Source organism: Dipodomys spectabilis, unplaced genomic scaffold (assembly GCF_019054845.1).
Source record: "Dipodomys spectabilis isolate Male_0828 unplaced genomic scaffold, ASM1905484v1 ptg000054l, whole genome shotgun sequence".
In the NCBI taxonomy this organism is placed as follows: domain Eukaryota; kingdom Metazoa; phylum Chordata; class Mammalia; order Rodentia; family Heteromyidae; genus Dipodomys; species Dipodomys spectabilis.
The window spans coordinates 10,510,942-10,532,568 of record NW_024870731.1 but is presented as its reverse complement, the minus strand read 5'-3'; the positions used below and the strand labels follow the sequence as shown (position 1 = coordinate 10,532,568).

The following is a 21,627-nucleotide window of genomic DNA, read 5'->3' as shown; positions in this document are numbered from 1 at the left end:
GGCACTTGATGTTATTAGGCTCTTACTTTCAGTATTTCTCTTAAAGTTTGACCTTTAAATTCAATGGTCTTGGCAAGTTTTTAGAGAAAAAGAGAGTTGGAGTGTCACAGGACACACTGTGGATGTCCATACCACATCTGGGGGTTGAGGGTGGGGGTGCGGTGTACCGATAGGACTTACAGAGCTAAAGGGCCTGAGCTGTGGCCTGAGGGTTGTTTGGTTTCCCATTAAGAATGCTCGGGGCCAGGGTGACAACAGGTGTGGTTTCCTTCACCCTCAACCTACTCTGCCAAAATTACCATCTCAAGAAGGAAGCTTTTACTACTAAGGAAGCTCTTACAGAGCTACAGGGAAGGTGGAAGTTGAGAGGATCACTGTTTGAAATCAGGCCAGTCAAAAAGTTAGCTAGACTACCTCAGTCCCCAAGCTGAGCATAGAGTGAAACATGCCTGTAATCCCAGCTACACAGTAAATCACAGGCAGAAAGATCATGGTCTGAGGCTAGACCCTTGGAGACTAAAGCAAGAAAAGACCAAGGTGGTGATAGAGTTCCCTGTGAAGTGAGCATGAGCCCCCATGTTCAAACCTCAGTACCACCAAAACCAAAAAGTCTTATGGGTCCTAAGATGCCATGTATAGTCTGCAGTTACATAGACTTGTGCATGAGCCCCATGGTAGGAAGTAGGTGATTTATCAGAAAAAGAAACAAAGAAGTAAACTCTTACTGAAAATGAACTTCCTCTTTTGAACTCTGACTTTATTGTTTTAGAACCTTTTTTCCGGCCTCTTTAAAGAAAAAAAAAAAAAAAAAAAGGCCTGGTGTGGTGGTGCATACTTATGATCCTAGCACTATGGCAACTGAGGCAGGAGGATTGGGAGTTCAAGGCCAACCTTTTCTGCATAGTGAGTTCAAGTCCAGCTTCAGCTACATAGACCTTGTATTAAAGAACCATGAATGAAAAAATAGAATAGAATAGGGACCAATGCAGTGGCGATACCAACCCGGGTGAGCCAAGTGCCTTCTTTTTCCATCAGACATCAAGGTGAGACATAGCCAGCCTGCCTGTTCCCACCAGGCAGGCGGGGGGAAGAAGCAAGCACTGGGATGGCTGGTTTGGGTTTTTGCACTGTAATACTATGCACTCAGGCCTTCCAGAGGTGCCCAGCCACCACTGTTGCTTTGATGGGCCATCATATTCACCCTATTTCCTTCCTTTCCTTTCCTTCCCAGGTCCAGGATGCAGCAAGCAGGGGCCTGAAGTTTGTAGGTGTTATTCCTCAATACCATGCTCCTGCGAAATCAGTGGGCAGCAGCCTCCCTACGCCCCCTGCTAGGGATGCAGAAAACACATGTGGCAATCCTGCAGCGCTGGAGAATGAGGACCTGGGCACTGCTGACATGGATATTGCTCCTGCAAGGCTGGATGGAAGCCCAGAACCCAGCCTGGGCCCTATGGAGAAGGCATCTCATGCCCAACACTCCAGTTCACCCTTGGGAGAGGGCGAGGGTGGAGACTTTTCCCTGCAGGGGTCAAGCCTGGAAGGACCAGAAGGTGACCCCTCAGATGGACCCTCGGGGAGTAAGTATGCCCAGAGTTCGAACCCACTTTAGAGAGGCTAACAGCATTTCAGTGCTCCCTAGGGCCTCTTTGGAGAACAGAAAGGGAAATAGAGTGTAGAGAGAGCAGCCCAGTTTATGAAGCAGTTATCTAGGCCATCGGTTATTTCCTTGTTGCAGTTGGGATTTCTGGAGAGAGCAGAGGCTCATGGATCTCATTTGTGTCAGGTCTGAATTGGATTCTTCACTGAGTTCTTTCAGTCCTGTGCTCAGATCAGCTCTGTGGAGCCCCTTAATCTCACTTTCAAGTAGAGTCCCCTAATCCTGATCTTCATATGTGGAGTCCCTTAATCCTGTTTTTGTGGCCCCTGGCACATGCTCCTTGGGTTGAGCATCATAAGGAAGATTACAGCAACAATCATATAGCCACCATTAACTAATACTTCCTGAGTACCAGGCGCTGTGCCAATACGCTTTTAAGTGACTGATCTCTTAATTCCCCATGGAGCCCTATGATGTGGCTGGGCCTCTGTTATTACCCATCGTCTAGTTTCAGAGAGGAAACATGTTACCCAGACTGGTAGGGCTGGCACGTGAACACACGTGGGCCTAGCCCCTACCCTCTGTCAAGATTTCTTGAGGCCCTCGGTTGACAGAGAGCAAAGACTGTTCATTCCCCTCTCAACAGTTCCCTTTTCTCTACTCTTACCTGGAAACCCAGCATGTAGTCATCGGCCCCGTGTCTTTGGGCTTTTGGGAGATGAACAGGTTTAGAGACTCCTTAGCCTCATGAGGGCTTTTGGTTTATATGTTTCTGCATCATATTCCTGGTGGATGCCGCTGTTCATTTACTTGTACTTGGAATTGGTCTTTCATAAATGATAAGGGACATTGGGTGTTCTAAGCATAAAAGACAGTGAACGTGTTTTTTTTGGTTACATAGTACTTGCTTTTTTTTTTGGCCAGTTCTGGGGCTTGAATTCGGGGCCTGTGTTCTTTCTCTGAGTTTTTATTCTGTTTTTTTTTTTTTTTTTTTGGTTTTGCTTTTGCTCCAGACTAGCATTCTACCACTTGAGCCGTAGCTCCATTTCTGGGCTGGCTTTGAGCCAAATCCTCAGATCTCAGCCTCCTGGGTAGCTAGGTTTACAGCCATGAGCCATCAGCACCTGGCCCTGTATTAGTACTTCTTGAGAAGAAAATTAATTGAATGGCCAATTCTAGGAACTTAATTACAAACTTCCTTAGAGGAAAAGATTATAGAGCTGCCTAAATTCTAGGATATATTAGTACAACTTTTTTTTTTTTTTTTGGTCGTTCGTGGGGCTTGAACTCTGGGCTTGGGCGCTGTCCCTGAGCTCTTCAGCTCAAGGCTAGCCCTCTACTGCTTGAGCCACAGTGCCACTTCTGGTTTTCTAGTGGTTTATTGGAGAGAAGAGTCTCACAGACTTTACTGCCCAGGCTGGCTTTGAACTGTGATCCTCAGATCTCAGCCTCCTGAGTTGCTAGTATTACAGGTGTGAGCCACCGGCGCCCGGCTTAGTACAACCATTTAACTGAGGCCTTGGTCCTTCTTCGATATGTATTGAAGGAGAGCTCTAATCTAGTTGGTTTTCATTGAACTGAGGTAGACTTCTGCTTTCCTTCAGAGGAGCTAAGTGTACATTTAGACCAGTGTGTGCCTCCAGATCAGTGTCCTGTTCTTAATGCAGAAGTGCTATCTTCTCATTGAGCTTGGTAGCTGAGGGTTCTGAGTCCTGAGAAGGAGGATCAACCTCTGAGAAGCCTTTCTTTGCAATCTGGGCATATGCCACAGTGAGAGGGAGGGACTAGGCCAGCCATTGTTCCTGTGAATGAGAAGGAGTTATGAGAAGAAGATCAAATGGTTAAGAGCCTAGATTCTAGGGCAGGGCATGGTGGCACATGTCTATAATCCCAGCTGTGTGGGAGGCAGAGGTAGGAAGATCATGGTCTGAGACCTATCTCAGCACAAAACATGAGATTGTAGCTGAAAAATTAATCAAAAGGATTTGGGGGTGTGGTTTAAGTGACCTAACTAGCTAGTATAAGGCACTGAGTTCAGAACTAGTACCTCTAAAAATAAAGGGGGACTGACACATTCAGGAACCTTCTAGCTAGGCAGCCGTCTTGGGCAATATATCTTTGTACACAGTGAAGAGCGGTAGCTTCCGTGGAGACGCTCAGGAAGATGCCCACTTGGACTGAAGATTCACTGGTTTGAACCTTTATTGTTGAGTACAGGTTCAGAGGTCCTGGCTCCTGACCACCACCCCTTTAAACCCTGGCCTTGAGAAGGAGACAGTTACTAGTGAGCTTCCCTCAAGAGTGTACCTGCACTTCAGAACTTTCTAGATGTTTTACCTTTCATGATTGACTCCAGGGAAAATTATTAACCCTGGGGGCTTCTGATTAGCTAGGAGAACAGGTGTGAGCCACCAGTGCCCAACCTTAACCATTTCTTTATCATGGTTTGAACCTTTGGCCTCCATGAAAGACAGACTCCCAAGTCCCTGTGGGTCATGGCCCTCACCTGATTCTGGCTTCTAATTGTTTTCCCAAGGCATCTTGTCATTTCCTTCCCTGGGAAGTCCGCTCACCATCACTATCATCCCACAGCATGCATGCACACAAGTACACACACTCAGGCACATATACACTCACAGAGCTACCCCTCCCATCTCACTCAGCTCTCAGCCTGCCTTTCCCCCAGGGCCCCCTAAAGAGGTCCAGGTGGGCTTAAATAGGCAATCTTAGCAAGACAATTTAAAAACATCCAGAGGGAACCTCCCTCCTTCCTCTCATTTTCCTTGGTTAATTTGTTTCCTATATAGGAGGTGTAGGGGAGAAGAGTTTAGGCAGCCACTACTCACCTGGGCCTTTCCCTGGATCTCCATCAGAAGCAGTACAGGCTGTTCCTTTATGTGGTCCCACACTTCTGCCTTCCATGTTTCTCCTCCTGCTCATTGACTTTGACTTCCTATTCAGGGAGAATGTCCTGAGGTCCATACCATGCAGTGAGTACCTGAGTTCAGATGGGGAACAGCCTCAGTATTACTGTTGCTCTAGCCTTGACCAGAGAAGCAAGAAGGCCTGGTTCATGCAAAGTCTGGTTGTCACTGTCACAAAATGATTATAACAAGTCCTTCATGCCTGGCCTTTCCAATGGCTAAGGTATGCCAGGCAGAAGCCAGGGCCATGCTGCCACTTGCATTTCTGGCTGAGTGTACTCTGCTCAGTAGACATATTTGAGTGTTAGCTTATGGTACCAGGCCAGGTGCCAGGCTTCCTTCCTACTTTGGGCCAGTGTCTGCCTCTCCCCATGCCCACTTGATCCTGTGACTCTGGGCCAGTGTCTGCCCCTCCCCATGCCCAGCTTGATCCTGTGACTCTGCCTCCCTCCCTAGACCAGCCACCTGCCCCCTGCTGCCATCTTTCCAGCCTTTCTCTCATTTCAATAACAAATGGCCCTAACCCATGGCCACCAGTGCTTGCTTTTCCATGTCCTGGTGAATTTAGTCTCTTGTCAGATTGAGGAAAGGGCCCAGGGTTTGTAATTTTGAGGGATCTAGTTAAAGCTGCCAAGGAGTTTGGGAGAGTCATGTGAGGTGATGAAGGTCACATGATCATATGAGCCCTAGACAGGTAGATTCCCGTAGATCACAACAGTTCCTGCTCTTTGCCTTACCCACTGTCCTGGTGCCAGGCTCAGAGGTGCCCGGCCTGATGGGGTCCTGTATCCACCTTCTCCAGGATTCGGGATCTGGATGGAGCAGCCTCAGGGCCTTCTGCCCTCCTGCCATCCCTTCCCACCATGGTACCCACAGGCCAGGCTTCCCAATAGAAGGCTTTCATGTCCATGACCTCAGCAGACCAGTTGCCACCCACCTGTGTCTGACTCCCATCTGTTTTCTCCAACATGTCTAGCTCACCAGCCTCCTCTTCATCTGGAGCCTCACAGTCACTGGGATTCCAAAAAGACTAGAGGTCTCTTTGGATGCCAAGTCCCAACTGGTCTCTGTGGCTCACCTTCAAGTCATGGCTTTTCAGGGTCACATCTGCAGACAGGATACAGATTTCCATCTTGAGCCTAAGTCCTGACACCCAAGCACAGGCCTCTGAGCTGGACTTGCTCTCTATTTCCTGTAGCCTCTTTGGAAGGTCCAAATTGATGGGCCCATCAGCCAACCATACCCATCTGGCCCCAGCCTCAAGCCACAGGTTCTCTAGGCCTTCTAGTGTCCTCATACTGGACATGAACGTGTAAAGAAGCGAAGGTAGGAGCACATGTTGGGCAAGATCATACTCTCTTGCTCTTGGGTGCCCTCCACAGTGGTTCTTCAGCCAATCTCAGAAACAATGCCTTTGCCACTCCCCTGGGACTTGCTGTCCCATAGCTGGAAAAAATCTTCCCTCTCAGGTCCAGAGGTACAGAGTAGCTAAGAACATAGAAGGAAATTCAGGCTTCCTTTTAGGCATGCCTGGTCCATCCTGGCTTATGTTAGAAAATAAGTCTGAGAATCTTCCTATGAAAACGTCAAGGCTTGATAGTTGTCTGGATAGTTGCTTCTGGCTGGTTTCCATGTGCGTGGAGAGAGGACTGTGGCCAAGAAGAGCCTGGGACAGAGGCGTTTACTGAAGGCTTATGCAGCTGAAGTCAGGTTTCTCTCGACATTTTGTTGCCACAAATGCTTGGGAGGCTCTTCGTTCCAACAGCATTTCCTTTTCCTTCCTGAAAGATGTATTTCTGTCTCTGGCTTGAGTCCTGCCCCCTGGGGAGGATGGAGACGGGAAAGCAGGGGTGCTGTGAGCACTGTCTACCTTGTCTCACAGGCTGTCTCCCTTCGCTCACCCCAGTGTTCTCACTTCTGGGGGCCCTCCCCTTCTATACTGGCAAAGTCGTGCTTTGGTCTTGCTGTGCAAGCAGGGGACCGCTCTTTGTAGCTGAATGCTACCATGTGTGTTTGGACTTTGGCCACTTACAAATCCCCACTCTCTCCTCCCATGCACCAGCTGGGACATCTTCAGTCTCTTGCATCTGCACTCTGTGGTCGCAGCTCATAGGGACCCAATGGTTCTCTGAGCTGCCTTAGGGTCACCTGTGGAAAGTTCTGCAAATGCCAACCACTTCCTCGGCTTCTCAACTCACATGTGGTCTTGAAATGGGAACATTGATTCCAGAAACCTGGAATGAATGGCTCAGAAGTGACCTGGGACCCAGGAGGAGAAATACTGTACCTTCTTTGTCCTCAGTGGGTTTGTCTGTGTGTGTTCCGTATGGTGTCAAGGTCCTGCATAGGGCTGAGCCCCATTTTCTTTGTAGGAAGCTGCTCATTCTCCTCACTATTTCCCTCCCTCCTTGTTTCCTAGCATCTCTTTCCAAGTAAATTGCTTGCATGTGTAAAACTCGTAAGGTCTATTTTCCTGTCTGTCTGTCTGTCTGTCTGTCTATCTATCTATCTATCTACCAACCTACCTACCTACCTACCTACCTACCTACCTACCTACCTACCTACCTACTTCCTACCTACCTACCTATACAGTCGAGGAGTTTGAACTCAGGGTTGTGTGCTTGCTAGCAGGAGTTTTATGTACCTTGAACTAAGTCCCCAGCCCTTAGTTGTTACTTGTATTTGAATCCTTGGCACATAGGACTAGCATACACCTGATCCCCCCCGCCATGCCTGAGTCTCAATCTTTGACTTCATACACACCATTGCAAACCTTTTCTTGGTGTCACTCAGTTTGTAAAGTTTGTATGTCTAAATCATGAGTTGCTGTCTTCACATTTAGGACTTCTTTCCTTGTGTGAAAGCATTTCCTGGCTGTGGCTGGAAAGGCATCCCTAGTCAGGCAGGTGAACTGAGGAAGGTAAAATTTGAAGGGGTGGCTGGTGACCACCAGGCTAGTGATGTCCAAAATCCAGTGGCTGGTTCTGAAGATAGGTATTGGGAGGGCTTGGGATGGCCGTCTTGATTTTACCTTAGTAATGGCAGATCTCACGGAGCTGAGTTTTCCACGGATGCTCCATCAGACAGACAGGCTGCAAGAACACTTGCTTTCCCCCAGAACGCCATGCCTGCACGAGAAACATCAGATATGATGCTCCTTGTTCCCTCATTAATCCATTATGGTCATGAAGCAACATTTTTTTAACATTCATGTATTTAATGCTGTGCATCACTGGTTCATGATGCCTATAATACTAGCTACACAGGAAGCTAGGATCAGAAGATATTGGTTCCAAGCTAGCTTGGGCAGAAAAATCCTCAAGACAATTAACTCCAGCTAACTCCAGTTAACTAGTAAGAAGCTGGAAGTGGAGGTATGGCTCAAATAGTACAGCACCAGCCTTGAGCAAAAAAAAAAAGAAGAAGAAAGAAAAAAACCAAGCAAGGATGCCAGGCCTTGAGTTCAAGTTCCTGTACTGACAACCACAAATTTTTTAAAAAAACCATTTATTTAAATAAATGAAAAAGGTTTATTTTCAAAAGCAATTCAGCTAATATTTAGATAGCATTAAAATTTGAACTTCTGAAATTTGAGCACTAGCTGCTGTGGGGTGTAGGTATCTCTTGCCAGAACACAAATGTGCTTTGTCTTCTTTCACTAATGTCAACTATTGTTTATGACCTTTTAAGTTTTTGATTTGAAAGAAGGGTGGGGGATTTTTCTTAATGATTTCACAAGGTATTTTTGGAAAGCAAAGCATCTTCCTGACCAACCTGTGGAAGCAAAGCTGGTTAAGCTGGGTCGGCTCTGATTGCTTGACTAAATGCGTTTCACAAAAATAGACCTTCAGACTCAGATTGAAATTCTAGCTATTTACTAACTCCTGCCCTGCAGCACACAGGGTGGCGCAGGCCAGCTGCTGGGTGCTAGGAGGTATTGATTGCTGAAGAACTGAGCAATAAGTGGGTAAAGGGAAAGCTTGCAGCCTCACCCCGGTGCCTGCATGGCTGACTGAGCCATCCTGCCACTCCAGGCAGAAACCCTCATTTACGGGAACATAGTTATTTTTACATATCAGCGATGTATTTTTGATGTACTTGATTAAGTATTATGGGTTCGGCCCCAGGAAACACCAGTGCAGTTTATAAATAGTGAGTTCAAGGGGTGTTTGAGGTTCCTGGAATTAGAGCCGTATTTTTGTTTTATATGCCTCTGTGCATTTGTTTTTAAGACCAGCTCTCAACCAAGGGGTTTACTTCCAAAGTACATTGTTGTATGCATTTCTAGAAAGGTCTACTGTGTTCTTTTCCCAAATGCTTAACTACAAATTTATTCCAGATAATAGCTATTTAGCATAGCCCAGATTCAAAGCCCCAGGTTCCTTCATCTGAAGCCCCAGCTTTAAGGCCCTTGGTCATTTGGAGGCAGCCTCAGTTTACCACTTGCAATGGGCTTGTATTTATTTTTTATGCAACCTTAGAAATTTCATTATTAAGCCTGGTACTTGGGGCTCACACTGTAATCCTAGCAACTTAGGAAGCTGAGATCCGAGAAAAATGGTTCAAATCCAGGCTGGGCTTAGTAAAGTCTGTGAGACTCCAATTAGCCAGGAAAAAAACGCCAGAAGTGGAGCACTGTGTGAAGCACTGAGTGCAAGTCCCAGTACCAGCACAAAAAGAAACTTCATTGTCAGTGTCATGAGCTCCTGAGAAAAGTCCACAAAACCTGACGAGGTAAGTGACCTCTTCTCTCTCCACCCTTTTTACGTATCTCACAGAAATGGAGATCTTCGCCCTGTTCAACAGACCGAAGAGTCATCCGAAGTGCCGACAGTACTATCCAGTCACCATTCCTCTCCGGGTCTCCAAGAACGGCCAGGCAGGGAGCAGCCTGGATGCCAACTGGTTAGAACACATGAGTGACCACTTCCGGAAGGGTGGCATGCTGGTCAACGCGGTCTTCCACCTTGCCATGGCAAATGGTATGACATCTACGGTCCTTAGGAATTCTGCTCCAACTCCTGTGATCTTCACCCCTCCTCCACACTCTGTTCAGAAAACTGGGCAACCAATGAGGATGATGGTTTGATTTCTAATTAACACATATTGAGCCCCTTATATAGAGCCAGGCTCTGTGTTCACTGAACCTCCCCAGGAGACAGCCAGGTGTCTTCTGCAATGCCAGAGGAAGGGCGGCCATTCTATTTCACCCCCAGTGGCTCCATCTCTGTTGCTTTTAAAGGCTTTTAAAAAGCTGGTTTCCTGGGATTGTTAATTACCTCCTGGGATCATGCCACTCTAGAAGTGCAAATTGTTTGTAGACACTCTGACAGGCTGAGGTAGCAGTAGCAGCACCTTGGAGAAACAAATGGCGCTGCCTGGCTTCGATGATCTCCAGTGTGACACACACTTCCCGGGTCTCTCAGCACCTAGCTAGCACCCCTCCCCAGCAGTGGGTTATCTCTGGGGATGTGCTGCATAGAACAAGCATTGTGCATGGCAGCTTTCAAAGCAGACAGGGAGAAGTGTCAAGCCAAGAAAGGATTTCGATGAACAGGAAAGCGAAGGTGAATTGAGTCAGTAGGGTGTGTCAAAGCTGAAAGGCAATTTAGGGAGGGGAGCCGACATGTCAGGCTGTACAAATCCTGAAGTCTGCCAGTCAGCAGGCTTTCTTTAGAGTCAGTGAAACATGTAACACCAAATCTGTAGATCCCAGAAAACCTGGCAGGAGGGTATCAACAGCCCCTTGAGCAGTTTTCTCTCTTTAGAATTGGCCGTGTCAAGAGTGGAGTTGGATTCTATGCTATTTGTAATCCTTGAAATAAGCATATTTAGAATAGAAACATAGTCTTTATGGGCTTTAGGGGTGTGGGGGGGGGCACTGGTCCTGGGTCCTGTGCACTGTCCTGAGCTGCTTTTGCTCAAGGCCAGTGTTCCACCACTTGAGCCACAGCTCTATTTCCAGCTTTTTCTGTGCTTAATTGGAGATAAGAATCTCATAGACTTACTTTCCTGCCTGGGCTATCTTTGAACCATGATCTTCAGATCTCAGCCTCCTGAGTAGCTAGGATTACAGGAATCAGCCACCAGTTCCTGGCACTAATTTTTAATTCTGAACATAGGTGCTTTGTGTATGCCAATCCTGGAGCTTGAACTCAGGGCCTAGGCTCTGTCCTTGAGTTTCTTTTGCTCAGGTCTAGTGCTCTACCACTTCAGCCATAGCACCACTTCTGACTTTTTTTTTTTTGTAATTTATTGGAGAGTCTCACAGACCTTCCTGCGGTCTGACTTCCAACTGTGATCTTCAGATATCATCCTTCTGAGTAGCTATTATTACAGGTGTGAGCCATCAGCACCTGGCCATATGTGCTTTGAATTGTCCAAAGCCTTGAAATGTGACACAGGGTAGACAGGCTATGGGTCCCTAGCTTCTATCTAAACATCAATGTCTAATATCAATGTGTTACTATAAAAGCATCAGGGACTGGGTAATCTACTAGGCTGTAATCATTTGGCAAGTAAGTGAATGATGCTGAATGAGTCAATGACATCAAATAGGTAAACAACAGAAGGTGCATGGAAAGACCAGGACTGTTAGACTCTTGTAATCCCAGCCACCTGGGAGGCAGAGATTGGGGGGATTATGATTTGAAGCCATCCCCCCACAAAAGATAACGAGGCCCCTATCTCAATCTATATTCTGAGCATGGTGGTCCAGAGCCATCATCCCAGCTATGCAGGAAGCTGTAGGTATGATTCAGGGCAGCATGGGTAATATATAAGATACTTTCTGAAAAAATAACTAAAATAACTAAAGCCAGAAAGGGTTGGAGATGTGACTGAGGTGGTTGAGATCCTTTCTAGCAAGCTTAAGGTCCTAAGTTCAAACCTTAGTACCAAAAAGAAAAAGGAAAAGAAAACGCTAAGGAAACTGCCAGAGATAGCACACTGGTGGCCACTGGTAAGCTTTCCATCCTCTTAGGGGACCTGGAGCATCAGGAGGAAGTTTTCTTCAGCCCATTGTTTGAGCATCTCAAGGACAAGTGAAACCCTAAGAGGGAACCTCTGGGAAAATCCCAGGTTATCTGTTACTGTTAGCATGGGAGCAGGTAAGGCCTTTAGTCCCACCCCACCCCCACCCCCCGACTTGTCAACCTTTCTTCTGGTTGGCCATGAATGTTGAAAATGCTATTCTGCCCTCCCTTGCCTTTAGCTGCATGAAGCCTGTCTGCTTCTAGGATAGAGTGAAATGTCCTCTAGCAAAGGCAGATGTGAAGCCATTTTCCCCTATAAAACCCCAACACCCTGAACCCCTGTTCTTCCTGTGTTCCTGCTGGGAACAGAGCATGAATGGGGAAACGTTAGTGGGCCAGGGTGTGGGCTCTGGAAAAGCCCAGGGTTTCTGTGGGCCAGGGAAGAAATAGGCACCTGACCTTTTCCAAGAATTAAAAAAACAACAACAAGCTAATCATAATCATGAAAGGAACTTCTTTCCAAAGAGATAATGAGCACCCTTACTAATAAACCTGGCACAGTCGGAAGTACCTTTAAGCTATTTACCATGTGGAAAAGAGCCAGCCACGGCTCTTAAATGAGTATTTGTAAAACGTGTTCCACAGTCATAAAACCAAGAGAACTTTGTCCCATTTACAAGTAAGACATCAGCCAGGCAGCCTGAGAAACCAGTGAAGATTCAGGACATAGACTCATATAGTCTCCAGCAGGTGTGTCCAGGGCTCCTTTCCTGGGCTCATTTACTCCTCCCTGATATGAGCAGGTGTCTGGGTCCAGGGTGGCCTCATCTGTCAGAGTACACAGAGGATTACGGCAAGGGTGACAGTTCCCTCTCAGGATTGTGTCGATACTGCCCCGTTGAACAGAGCAATTTGTCCAAGCCTACAACAACCCCGTGCATTAGGGGCCATTGCCATGGCTGTGGAAACTGAGGCATGTGATGTCATTGCCAAGGTTATCGGCTAGTAGGTAGCAAGAAAGTAGGAGGAAGAAAGAAGGGCTGGGCAGGGTGTAGAAATGTAGGGAGGCAAGGAAGGTGAGGGAACAGGTGCAGGCCACGTTGGTGGGAGGTTAGAGCTCCCAGCTAGGCCTTGGGTGGCCCTTGGGATCAAGAGAGGAGTGTTTCATAGTTACTCTGAAGGAATAAGGATGAGTCTAGGGGTCACCAGGAGAGAGAGGTCACATGGTGACAAAGACCTGAGTCTGTTTCTGGAGAGTGGAGGAGCTCTGTGCTGAGCTGGTGTTTGGTGAATCAGGTAAGGCCCGGAAGCAAGGTCAAGGTGGAGCTGGATGGCCACCATCTGAGACAGCTTATCTCTCGCCAAGAGCTTCTGCGCCTGCCACATCCCTGCTACTACCACCATCCTTCCATGCCCAGCCATGACCCTCCCTAGACTCATCTTCCTGATCTGCCTACATCTGGCCCCTCTCTCTGTCTGTCTGTCTGTCTGTCTCTGGCCTTCTCCCTGCCCCTCCCTGTGTTCCACTTGTCCTGCTCTCCTCCCACCCTCGTGTGCCCTGGCAGATCCTTCCTCTCTTTGTTTCAGAAATGTCCTTTGCAACAGATGGTTCAACCAACGCACTCTGCATAGGGTGGCTGCATTCTGAATCCTCTTTTTGACTACAAGAGCCCTCTTTTGCTGCCCTATCTGCTAGAAAGAACCAAGCCTTTTGTCCTGCAGAATGTTTTGTATTAGGGACTTAAGTGCTGTATACCTCATCCTGTCCTTTATCTTATTTTTCTAGTCACTCTTTCCTATGAGCTAGAGGGTAGTCCTATGGCCTTGATAAATGGACAGTTTATGGCAGAAATACATTGCAAGTGATATGTTCTGCAGGCTGTGTCATACAGGGGTCACACTCTGCCTTTTTTAAAGACCAGCTTATCCCTGAGACTAGCTGAGGTGCTGCTTTAGCTGCATCTTAATCCAAGCAGAACTAGGTCTTTAGCTACCTTCCTTAACGTCTGAGGCAGCCCACAGCCCCTGACCACTCTTGAAGTGCCTTTGTCAAAAACACAAATATGAGACAGGCCTGGCTGATAGCTAACTTCTGAGATCTGAGGATTGCAATTCAGCGCCAACCTGGGCAGGAAAGTGTGTGAGACTCTTTTCTTCACTTAACCACCAAAAAGCCAGAAGTGGAATTATGGCTCAAGTGGTAGAATGTCAGCTTTGAGCAGAAAAGATTAGGGACAGTGCCCAGGCCCTGAGTTCAAGCCCCAGGACTTACACAAGCACATGCATGCACATGCACACATATGTGCCTGCATGCACGCGCACGCGCGCACACACACACACACACACACACACACACACACACACACACACACTGAGTATGCTGTGAATACACTGTATTTGATAGTGGCATATATTTTACATAGCCATGGAAACACAGCCCTTCACCCTGAGGTTCTAAGACACAAAGTGTGAGGTACAGTGGTCAGAACACAGTTATGACAGTCTATTCATCTCCACCCAACTGCTCACACCACATCTGGTGCATTATTGTAGTACTCAGGAGGTTAAGGTCTGAGGATCTAAGCTAGTCCAGGCAGAAAAGTCTGTGAGACTCTTATCTCCAATTAATCATAGGAAAAGCCACAGTGTTGCCATGGCTCAAGTAGTAGAGCATTAACCTTGAGCAAAAGGAGTTCAGACAATGCCCAGGCCCAGAGGCCCAGAATTCAAGCCCTAGGACTGGCAAAAAAAGAAAAGAAAGATCATAGGCTTTGGAACCAAACAAGTTGGGCCTGATTCCAAATGGAATCAACCTAGTTGGGCCTGTACATTTTGTGAGTATGGACAAATTGCTTTTGTGGCACCTTTATCTTGTCAACTACACAGGAATGGTTTGCAGAATTTGGGGAAGGATTCTGCGAGGAACCAAGAACCACCATGCCAGCCAACCCTGAATCAATGTTTCTTCCCTTCTGATTGGTTAGATAGCCCTGAGCTTGCAGAAGTAGTATTTATCTTCTCTATACTGTTTTGCATATCACAGTGATAATGGAAAAGGAAGCCTAGTCCAGAGTAGTGCTCAGAGATAAAAGAGCAAGAAAAGGAGGAAACAGGTTCACTCCTTTCTCTTTCCTTTTTCTTTCTTTCTTATTTTGTTGTTGTTGTTGGTCATGAGGCTCCAGCTCAGGGCCTGGGTACTGTCCCTGAGCTTTTTCACCCCAGGCTAGCAAGCTACCCATTTGAGCCATAGTGCTACTTCCAGTTTTCTGGTGACTAATTGGACATAAGAGTCTCATGGACTTTCCTGCCTGGGCTGGCTTCAACCATGATCCTCAGAATTCAGCCTTCTGAGTAGCTAGGTTTGTAGATAGGCATGAGCCACCAGCGCTCAGCTGTCATTTACCTTTTTCACTCAGAACTGGTACCCTGCCACTTCAGTCATAGCTCCATTTCTAGCTTTTTGCTGGTGAATTGGAGATAAGAGTCACACAGATGTTTCTGCCCAAACTGGCTTTAAATTTTGATCCTCAGATCTCACTCAGCCTTCTGAATAGCTAGGATTATAGGCTTGAGCCACAGGGTCTGGCTTGCTACTTTGTTAATGGAGCAGGTTGGCTGCTAAGGGTTCTGTGATGGATCTCACGTCGGCATAGCCACAGGTGTCATTAGGCTCACATCGTTGGCATCCTTTCTGGATTCTCAGGGTGCTAAGGACATATGCAGCTTCCAAAAGTGGTTGGGGATCCAGAAACAACTTGCTCCCCAGAGAGGCAAGATAGCTTATGCTGCAATATGGATAGTTTACTCTAACTTAGCTTGTTAAGCAGATAATAGCAAGCAGGGTACTATTGACTCACATGTATCCTAGCTACTCAGGAGGCTGAGATCTGAGGATTATGGTTCAAAGCCACCCCAGGCAGAAAAGTCCATGAGACTCTTATCTCCAATTAACTAGGAACAAAACAAATAGAGGTATGATCCAAGTGGTAGAATACCATTCATGAATGAAAAAGCCAAGCGAGATCATGAGACCCTGAGTTCAAGCCTCACTACTGGCATACACACACAAAAAGAACAGTAAAATAACATTTGTTTGTAAACCTGTAAAATCGACCAGATGCATCGCATATGGGTTATGCATTTGAAGTGCATATTCTAGACTCGACTTTGGAGACCAGTACCAAGCAATGACTTGAATCCAAGCTCGGCAGACAGTCTCAGTGCTTGCAAAGCGCCCAGAATTTACCTCTTGAGATAATATGACAAATCTTCTCCTACATCTTTCTTGTAAATCATAAACTTGGAATGTTAAGGTGGCCTTTTGCCAAAAGACCAGCATCAAATATTTATGTAATGCCAGGGCAAATAGCTCTTTGTACACAGTAGGGAAGCATCTTTCCTTTAATAAAAAATGCAGTGATAATGGAATGTTTTCCATAGATGGAGGGCGGTTTAACCTTTTTATACTGGGAGCCTTCGCTCTGAGAGACCTCTTTATGCCCACCTCGGTGCACATTTCCAAGAGGCTGAGCTGGGGAGGTAATGAGGAGATAGAGAGTGGACGAGGCCGTCAAAACAAGGAGCTCTTTAAAAGCCCAGCTGTCTCCTCTCTGTGGTTCATTGACTATTTTTGCTGTTACAGATGACCAAATTTTGACAGCCATTCTAAACTTGCTTCAGAATGGAGTAGGTGAATCTGACCTCTGGATGCAAAGAACAGAGCAGTGGGGTGAGGGGCTGAGAGGCAGGCAGTGGACAGGGTAGATGGTGGATAAATACTTCACACCCTAGACCCAGCCTTGTCAGTCCACTGACCACACAGTCTCTCAGGCTACGGCCTGCGGAGGGAGAAGAAATCTGGTCAAGCTGTGGCCCTGTGCTGGTGGCAAGCTAAAGACAGTCATAATATTTTTATGTTGAATTGGGCCTTCGGGGTTCATAAAGAAGCATAGTGAGCACATTTAGAAGACTTAAAGGTTTTCCATTGAGGAGATGGAGGAAGAGCCTTTGGAAACTAGATTTCTGTCAGGGTGATGGGTTCCAGGAAGGCCCCTTATATACGAAAAGCTGCAACTTCTCAAGTCACTCCATCAAATGGCACATCTTAACCATCTCTGGATGACTTACAATACCTGTTACCAATGCCACATATGTAGTTGTTGTACTGTATGGTTTAGGGAATAATAACAAAAATAAATAAATAAGAAAATAAGCTAGTGCCAGGCTCCAGTGGCTCACACATGTAATCCTAGCCATACAGGAAGCTAAAACCTGGATTGTGGTTCAAAGCCAGCATGGGCAAGAGAGTCCTTGGTATTCTCATCTCCAGTTAGCCAGAATAAAAAAGCCATAAGTAGAGCTTTGGCTCAAGTGGTAGAGCACTAGGCCTTGAGAACAAAAGCTCAGGGATAGTACTGAAGGTAGGCCCTAAGTTCAAGCCCCAGTACCAGCGCATGCACACACACACACACACACCAGCAGTTGGTTAGACTCACAGATGCAGATCTGCAGGCACAGAGGGTCCAATCTAGCATGTCTTGTAGAAGCTGTGAGTTAATATGCAATATGGATGGAAACTGAGTGATTCCTGGTGTCCTCTGGTACCCAGCATTCTGGTGCAGGACTGAGGAATCTTTATTCAGAAGAGCTGCTTAGCCCTCTACTGTGACAGGCTGTTGGTCACAAAACCACCAGAAACCAGGTGGCTAGCAAATGTCAGAATGAGTGAATGAGTAGCCGATGGGTCATTTAGAGTGAGTGTGTGAATGTTTCTAGGAACACATTGCCATGCTGCTGAATGCAGTTTCTCTTTCTAGATTCCTCTATGGAAAGTTCTTTCTGTTTGGATCATGCCTTCATAGTTTCTAAACCATGTTAAATCTCTCTAGTTTGAGAGCTACGTAAGACAAAGAAAAAAGAGACTTCTTCTGTGTTGTCCATTTTCTGTTACTCTTGGATGAACTCTTTCAGAAAAGGGTGAAAAAGAAAATCTAAATTATTGGATTATAGTACTGTGTGTATTTTTTAAAGTTTACCTTAACATTTGTAACATAGGAATTCATTTTTAGTTCATAAGGCAGTTTTGTGTCTTGGGATTTTTTCCCTACAGTAATCTTTGTATCTAAAGTATTCTCTTGAATCATTAAATTCTCATGACATTTTTTTCAGAACAGTATAGTATTTTAAATGTATGGAACTCCTGATTTATTCACCTGTTTTTCTGTGGTTGAATATTTGGATTGTTGGACATTCATGTCTTAATTTTAGAATCAAAGCTTATAGATAAGCATTTGATAGCCTTGGTGTTTGTTACCTTAGGACAGAAAGAAGATTTGGAGGTCACAAAGGATAGAGGTTTTATGATTGGCACTTCAGACCTTAGTAAGTTTCTTTCTAAAATGACTGGGTAGTTCAAGCTTTCTTATCCACAACAAACATTCCCAGGGCCCTGTACCTCTACCAGCTATGAGTGTTTACATTGCCAGTGTGCAAAAGGAAAAACGTTCATTTTTTTTTATTATTTCATGGAGAGAAAAAAAAATTATTTATTTATTCTTTGGTTGGTCGTGGGGGCTGAACTCTGGGCCTGGGCGCTGTCCCTCAGCTCTTCAGCTCAAGGCTAGCGCTCTACCACTTGAACCACAGTGATACTTCTGGCTTTTTTCTGCTTTTGTGGTGCTGAGGAATCAAACCCAGGGCCTCATGCATATGAGGCAAGCACTCTACCACTGAGCCAACTTCCCAGCCCCATGGAGAAAAAAATTCTAGTTCATATTCTTGGCTCATTTCTGTTGGTATTCTAATAATTTTTTATTTTTATTCTTTTGTCAGTTGTGGGGCCTGAACTCTGGGCCTGGGTGCTGTCCTCCCTGAACAATTCAGCTCAAGGCTAGAGCTCTACCACTTGAGCCACAGCACCACTTCTGGGGTTTTTTTGCTTACGTGGTGTTGAGGAATCAAACCCAGGGCCTCATGCATGCAAGGCAAGCATTTTACTGCTGAGTTACCTCCCCAGCCCCATATTCTAGTATTTTTAACTATCAATTTATAAAAGCTTTTTATAGATGAAGAAGATTAAGCTTAGCCTTTTATTCTTGCAAGTGTTAGGAATAACTTCTTCTCATGGATGACCTTTCAGTGTTGTAGAGGGGACCTGAGTGAAGAATGTTAGGCAACCACAGTAGTCCTTTGCTTTAAAACTTAAGGAAAATACTGGTAGTTCTGGGAACTCCAGTGATTCAAGTAACTTTGTGAATTTGTCTACCTTCCCTGTTTAAAAAAAAGGATCCTTATTATACATTTTTTTCCTACTAAAATCATCCTTTTAAGTAATGTATTGTTAAAATGGCTTTGAATGAGTCTGCTAGGGCTGCTACAAGACCAGAGCCTGAGCGACTTCAACAGCAAATAGACACGTATTACCTCCCATTTGTGGAAGCAAGAAACTCATGATCAAGGTGTGAAAAAATTCAGTTTCTGATAAGCATGTTGGGACTCTGCTCTCTGTCTGTCTCTCTCTCTCTGTCTCTCTTTCTCTGTCTCTGTTTCTCTCTCTCTCTCTCTGTCTCTCTCTCTCTCTCTCTCTCTCTCTCTGTCTCTCTCTCTCCCTCTGGCTTGCAGACCTCTGTCACCATATGACATCTTTCCCTGTGACCTCTAGGGGCGGAGGGGAGCAACAGAGGGCTCAGGTACTTCTGCCTTCCTTTTAGACTAGGACTTCACCATTATACCTCATTTAGTTTGAATTATCTACAGCTTATTATCTTTCTAAGGGTTCTATCTTTGACTTCAGTCCCATTGGGGGCTAGGACAGGCACAGTTCATGCCTGAGCACTGTGAGTGGAGTAGACCCTAGGGACCAGGGTCTACCATCTTTCCTCAGCCCCATCTGAAGAGGCCATGCCCCCCCAGGGGATCACAGCACTCCCTGAGCCTGGACCTAGACCATGGGAGTCTCATAAATCCTCTGTTCCCCAGTCTTAATAACTAAAAGATACATAGGGACCATGAGCCAGGAGAGGGTAGAAGGCACTTCCCGGTACATCTTCCCCAAGGCAGGGCTCTGTTCCCATTTCCTATATCCCCTTTACCATCTAGTGCCTGACTTCTCCGTTGTTGAATTGTCCGAACTCCAACCCAGCTAACTTGACTAGAGCAATGAACTTTTTCCATAGTGAATCATTGGGGGAGAATTCCCCTCCAAAACCTCTCTTTGGAGAGCTGCCAGCAGCAGCCTCAGCCTTTATCACACAAACCTCCAAGAGTCAACGCATCCTCTGGTATGCTTGACAGCTCAGCTCTGGCATGTTGAATCAATCTATCCTGCCTTTAAAAAAAATCAAAAGCAATCCCTCTCACCTAAATATAGTTTGCTTCTAAATCATGGTCTGTAAATGGCTGTGTTTTACCCTAAGTCCCGTTCTTCCCCCCTCCACCCCCCATGCATCCTGACGTTGGGCCGCGAGGAAGGAAGGTAAGCACGTGAAATCAGCTGGTGATTACTAACAATGAAATTTGGGCTCCTAAAATCAAGGGTATTATTCAAAACCGCGAGGTAAATTAGTCTCATTCATTCTGATGGGGCTAGACTCCGTGGCTGTGTGTGCCTTCTTTAATTAACATGCTGAAAAGATGTTCTGATTGGGATTATTAATGGATGCAGTGAAAAATGTTGCTGCTCGTAAGCCTTCTGCCACCAACGGCTCACACAGCCCCCCGCTTCTTGCTTTCTCCACAGATTCCTTACATGGCTTGACAGATGGAGTATTCATCTTTGAAGCTGTTTCCACAGAAGATAGCAAAACCATACAGGGCTATGACGCTATTGTTGTGGAACAATGGACAGTCCTGGAAGTAAGTGGGGGTTGGCAGCCGAGCTGCTTTTGTTGGGCAGTGATTGTTTTATCTGCTTGTTTCATCTGACTGTGGGCGGCTGCCCAGCTGGGCCTTTCTTCTGGAAAAAAAAAAAAAAGGTGGCGGGGGGGGGGGGGGGGGGGGGGGAGTTCACCTGTATAAGCCCTAGGAGGACCCCTTCCATGGAGTCCTTCCAGGCTCCCTTGGAAAAGTGCGCCCCCACTTTTCCCATTCTGCATGAAAAACACATTGCATATGCCAGGCTCGGGGGATGAAAAGAGAGTCATTTTTTGTTCATTTGCATATCACTGAAAACTGACAAATGAGGCACGGGCATAGCTTGTGGCCTGTGTAATAATGACAGCAATGTGGTTATTGGAGTTAGGCCTCTGGCTGCCCTGTGCCAGCCATCCTTGGAAGAAATTAGTGCCTGGCAGCTCTGTGCCCTTCATAATGAACTTAGCGGCTAACATTGGTGTTACCTCTGTTTCACAGTTAGGAGACTGAGCCACAGCAAGGTTAAGTCCACTGCCAAAGGTTTTACAGTAAGTGCTTGAAGGGTGTATTTGGGCAGTGGCTATGGGCACAGGGCTTCCTCAAGCCAGGTCCTGCTGGTACTTTGGAAGAGCTGACTTGCTTCTAGGTATCACTGGGTACTCAAGTATGTCATGGATGTGATAAATCACTCGCTAGTGCACACACCTTGTATGGGGGGAGCACATGGGAAGGGGGGTGGTAAAGAAAGCTGTTTGGATATAGAACACTGTTTCTGGACATGCCAGGGTGACACAGAGCTGGCACTACCCTGGGCCTTTGCCAAACTGGGCTTCCCAGTCCTCCTCCCTTCGCCATGTGTGTGTGTGTGTGTGTGTGTGTGCACGTGTGCACCAGCGTGCCCACGCAGACACACATGCCAGTGTGCCAGCTTTAAGGCTTAAGCTCAGGGACTTGCACTGTCTGTTTTTCACAGAGGACTGGCACTCTGCACTTGAGCCACAGCTCTACTTCCAGCTTTTTGCTGGTTTATTGGAAATGAGAGTCTCATGGACTTTTCTGCCCAGGCTGATCCTGAACCATAATCCTCAGATCTCAGCCTCCTAATTAGCTAGGATTACAGGAATGAGTCACCAGTGCTGGGCACTTTCAGGCCTTTTTTTTTTGCACTGTTTTTTTTGGCCAGTCCTGGGACTTGAACTCAAGGTCTGGGCACTATCCCTGAGCTTCTTTTGCTCAAAGCTAGCACTCTACCGTTTGAGCCACAGCACCACTTCCAGCT

At 46.4% G+C, this 21,627-nt stretch overlaps 1 protein-coding gene across 5 annotated transcripts in view; it reads left to right on the top strand.

Moving 5' to 3' along the window:
- The window catches only part of Rftn1 (raftlin, lipid raft linker 1), a 220,220-nt gene that overhangs the window by 163,958 nt on the left and 34,635 nt on the right, over nucleotides 1-21,627 (top strand). For all 5 annotated transcript variants that reach the window (XM_042680088.1, XM_042680089.1, XM_042680091.1 and 2 more), the window contains exons 5-7: nucleotides 1,232-1,580; nucleotides 9,303-9,506; nucleotides 20,236-20,351. In XM_042680088.1, coding sequence (XP_042536022.1) covers nucleotides 1,232-1,580; nucleotides 9,303-9,506; nucleotides 20,236-20,351 — 669 coding nt within the window. The remainder of the gene's footprint in view (nucleotides 1-1,231; nucleotides 1,581-9,302; nucleotides 9,507-20,235; nucleotides 20,352-21,627) is intronic.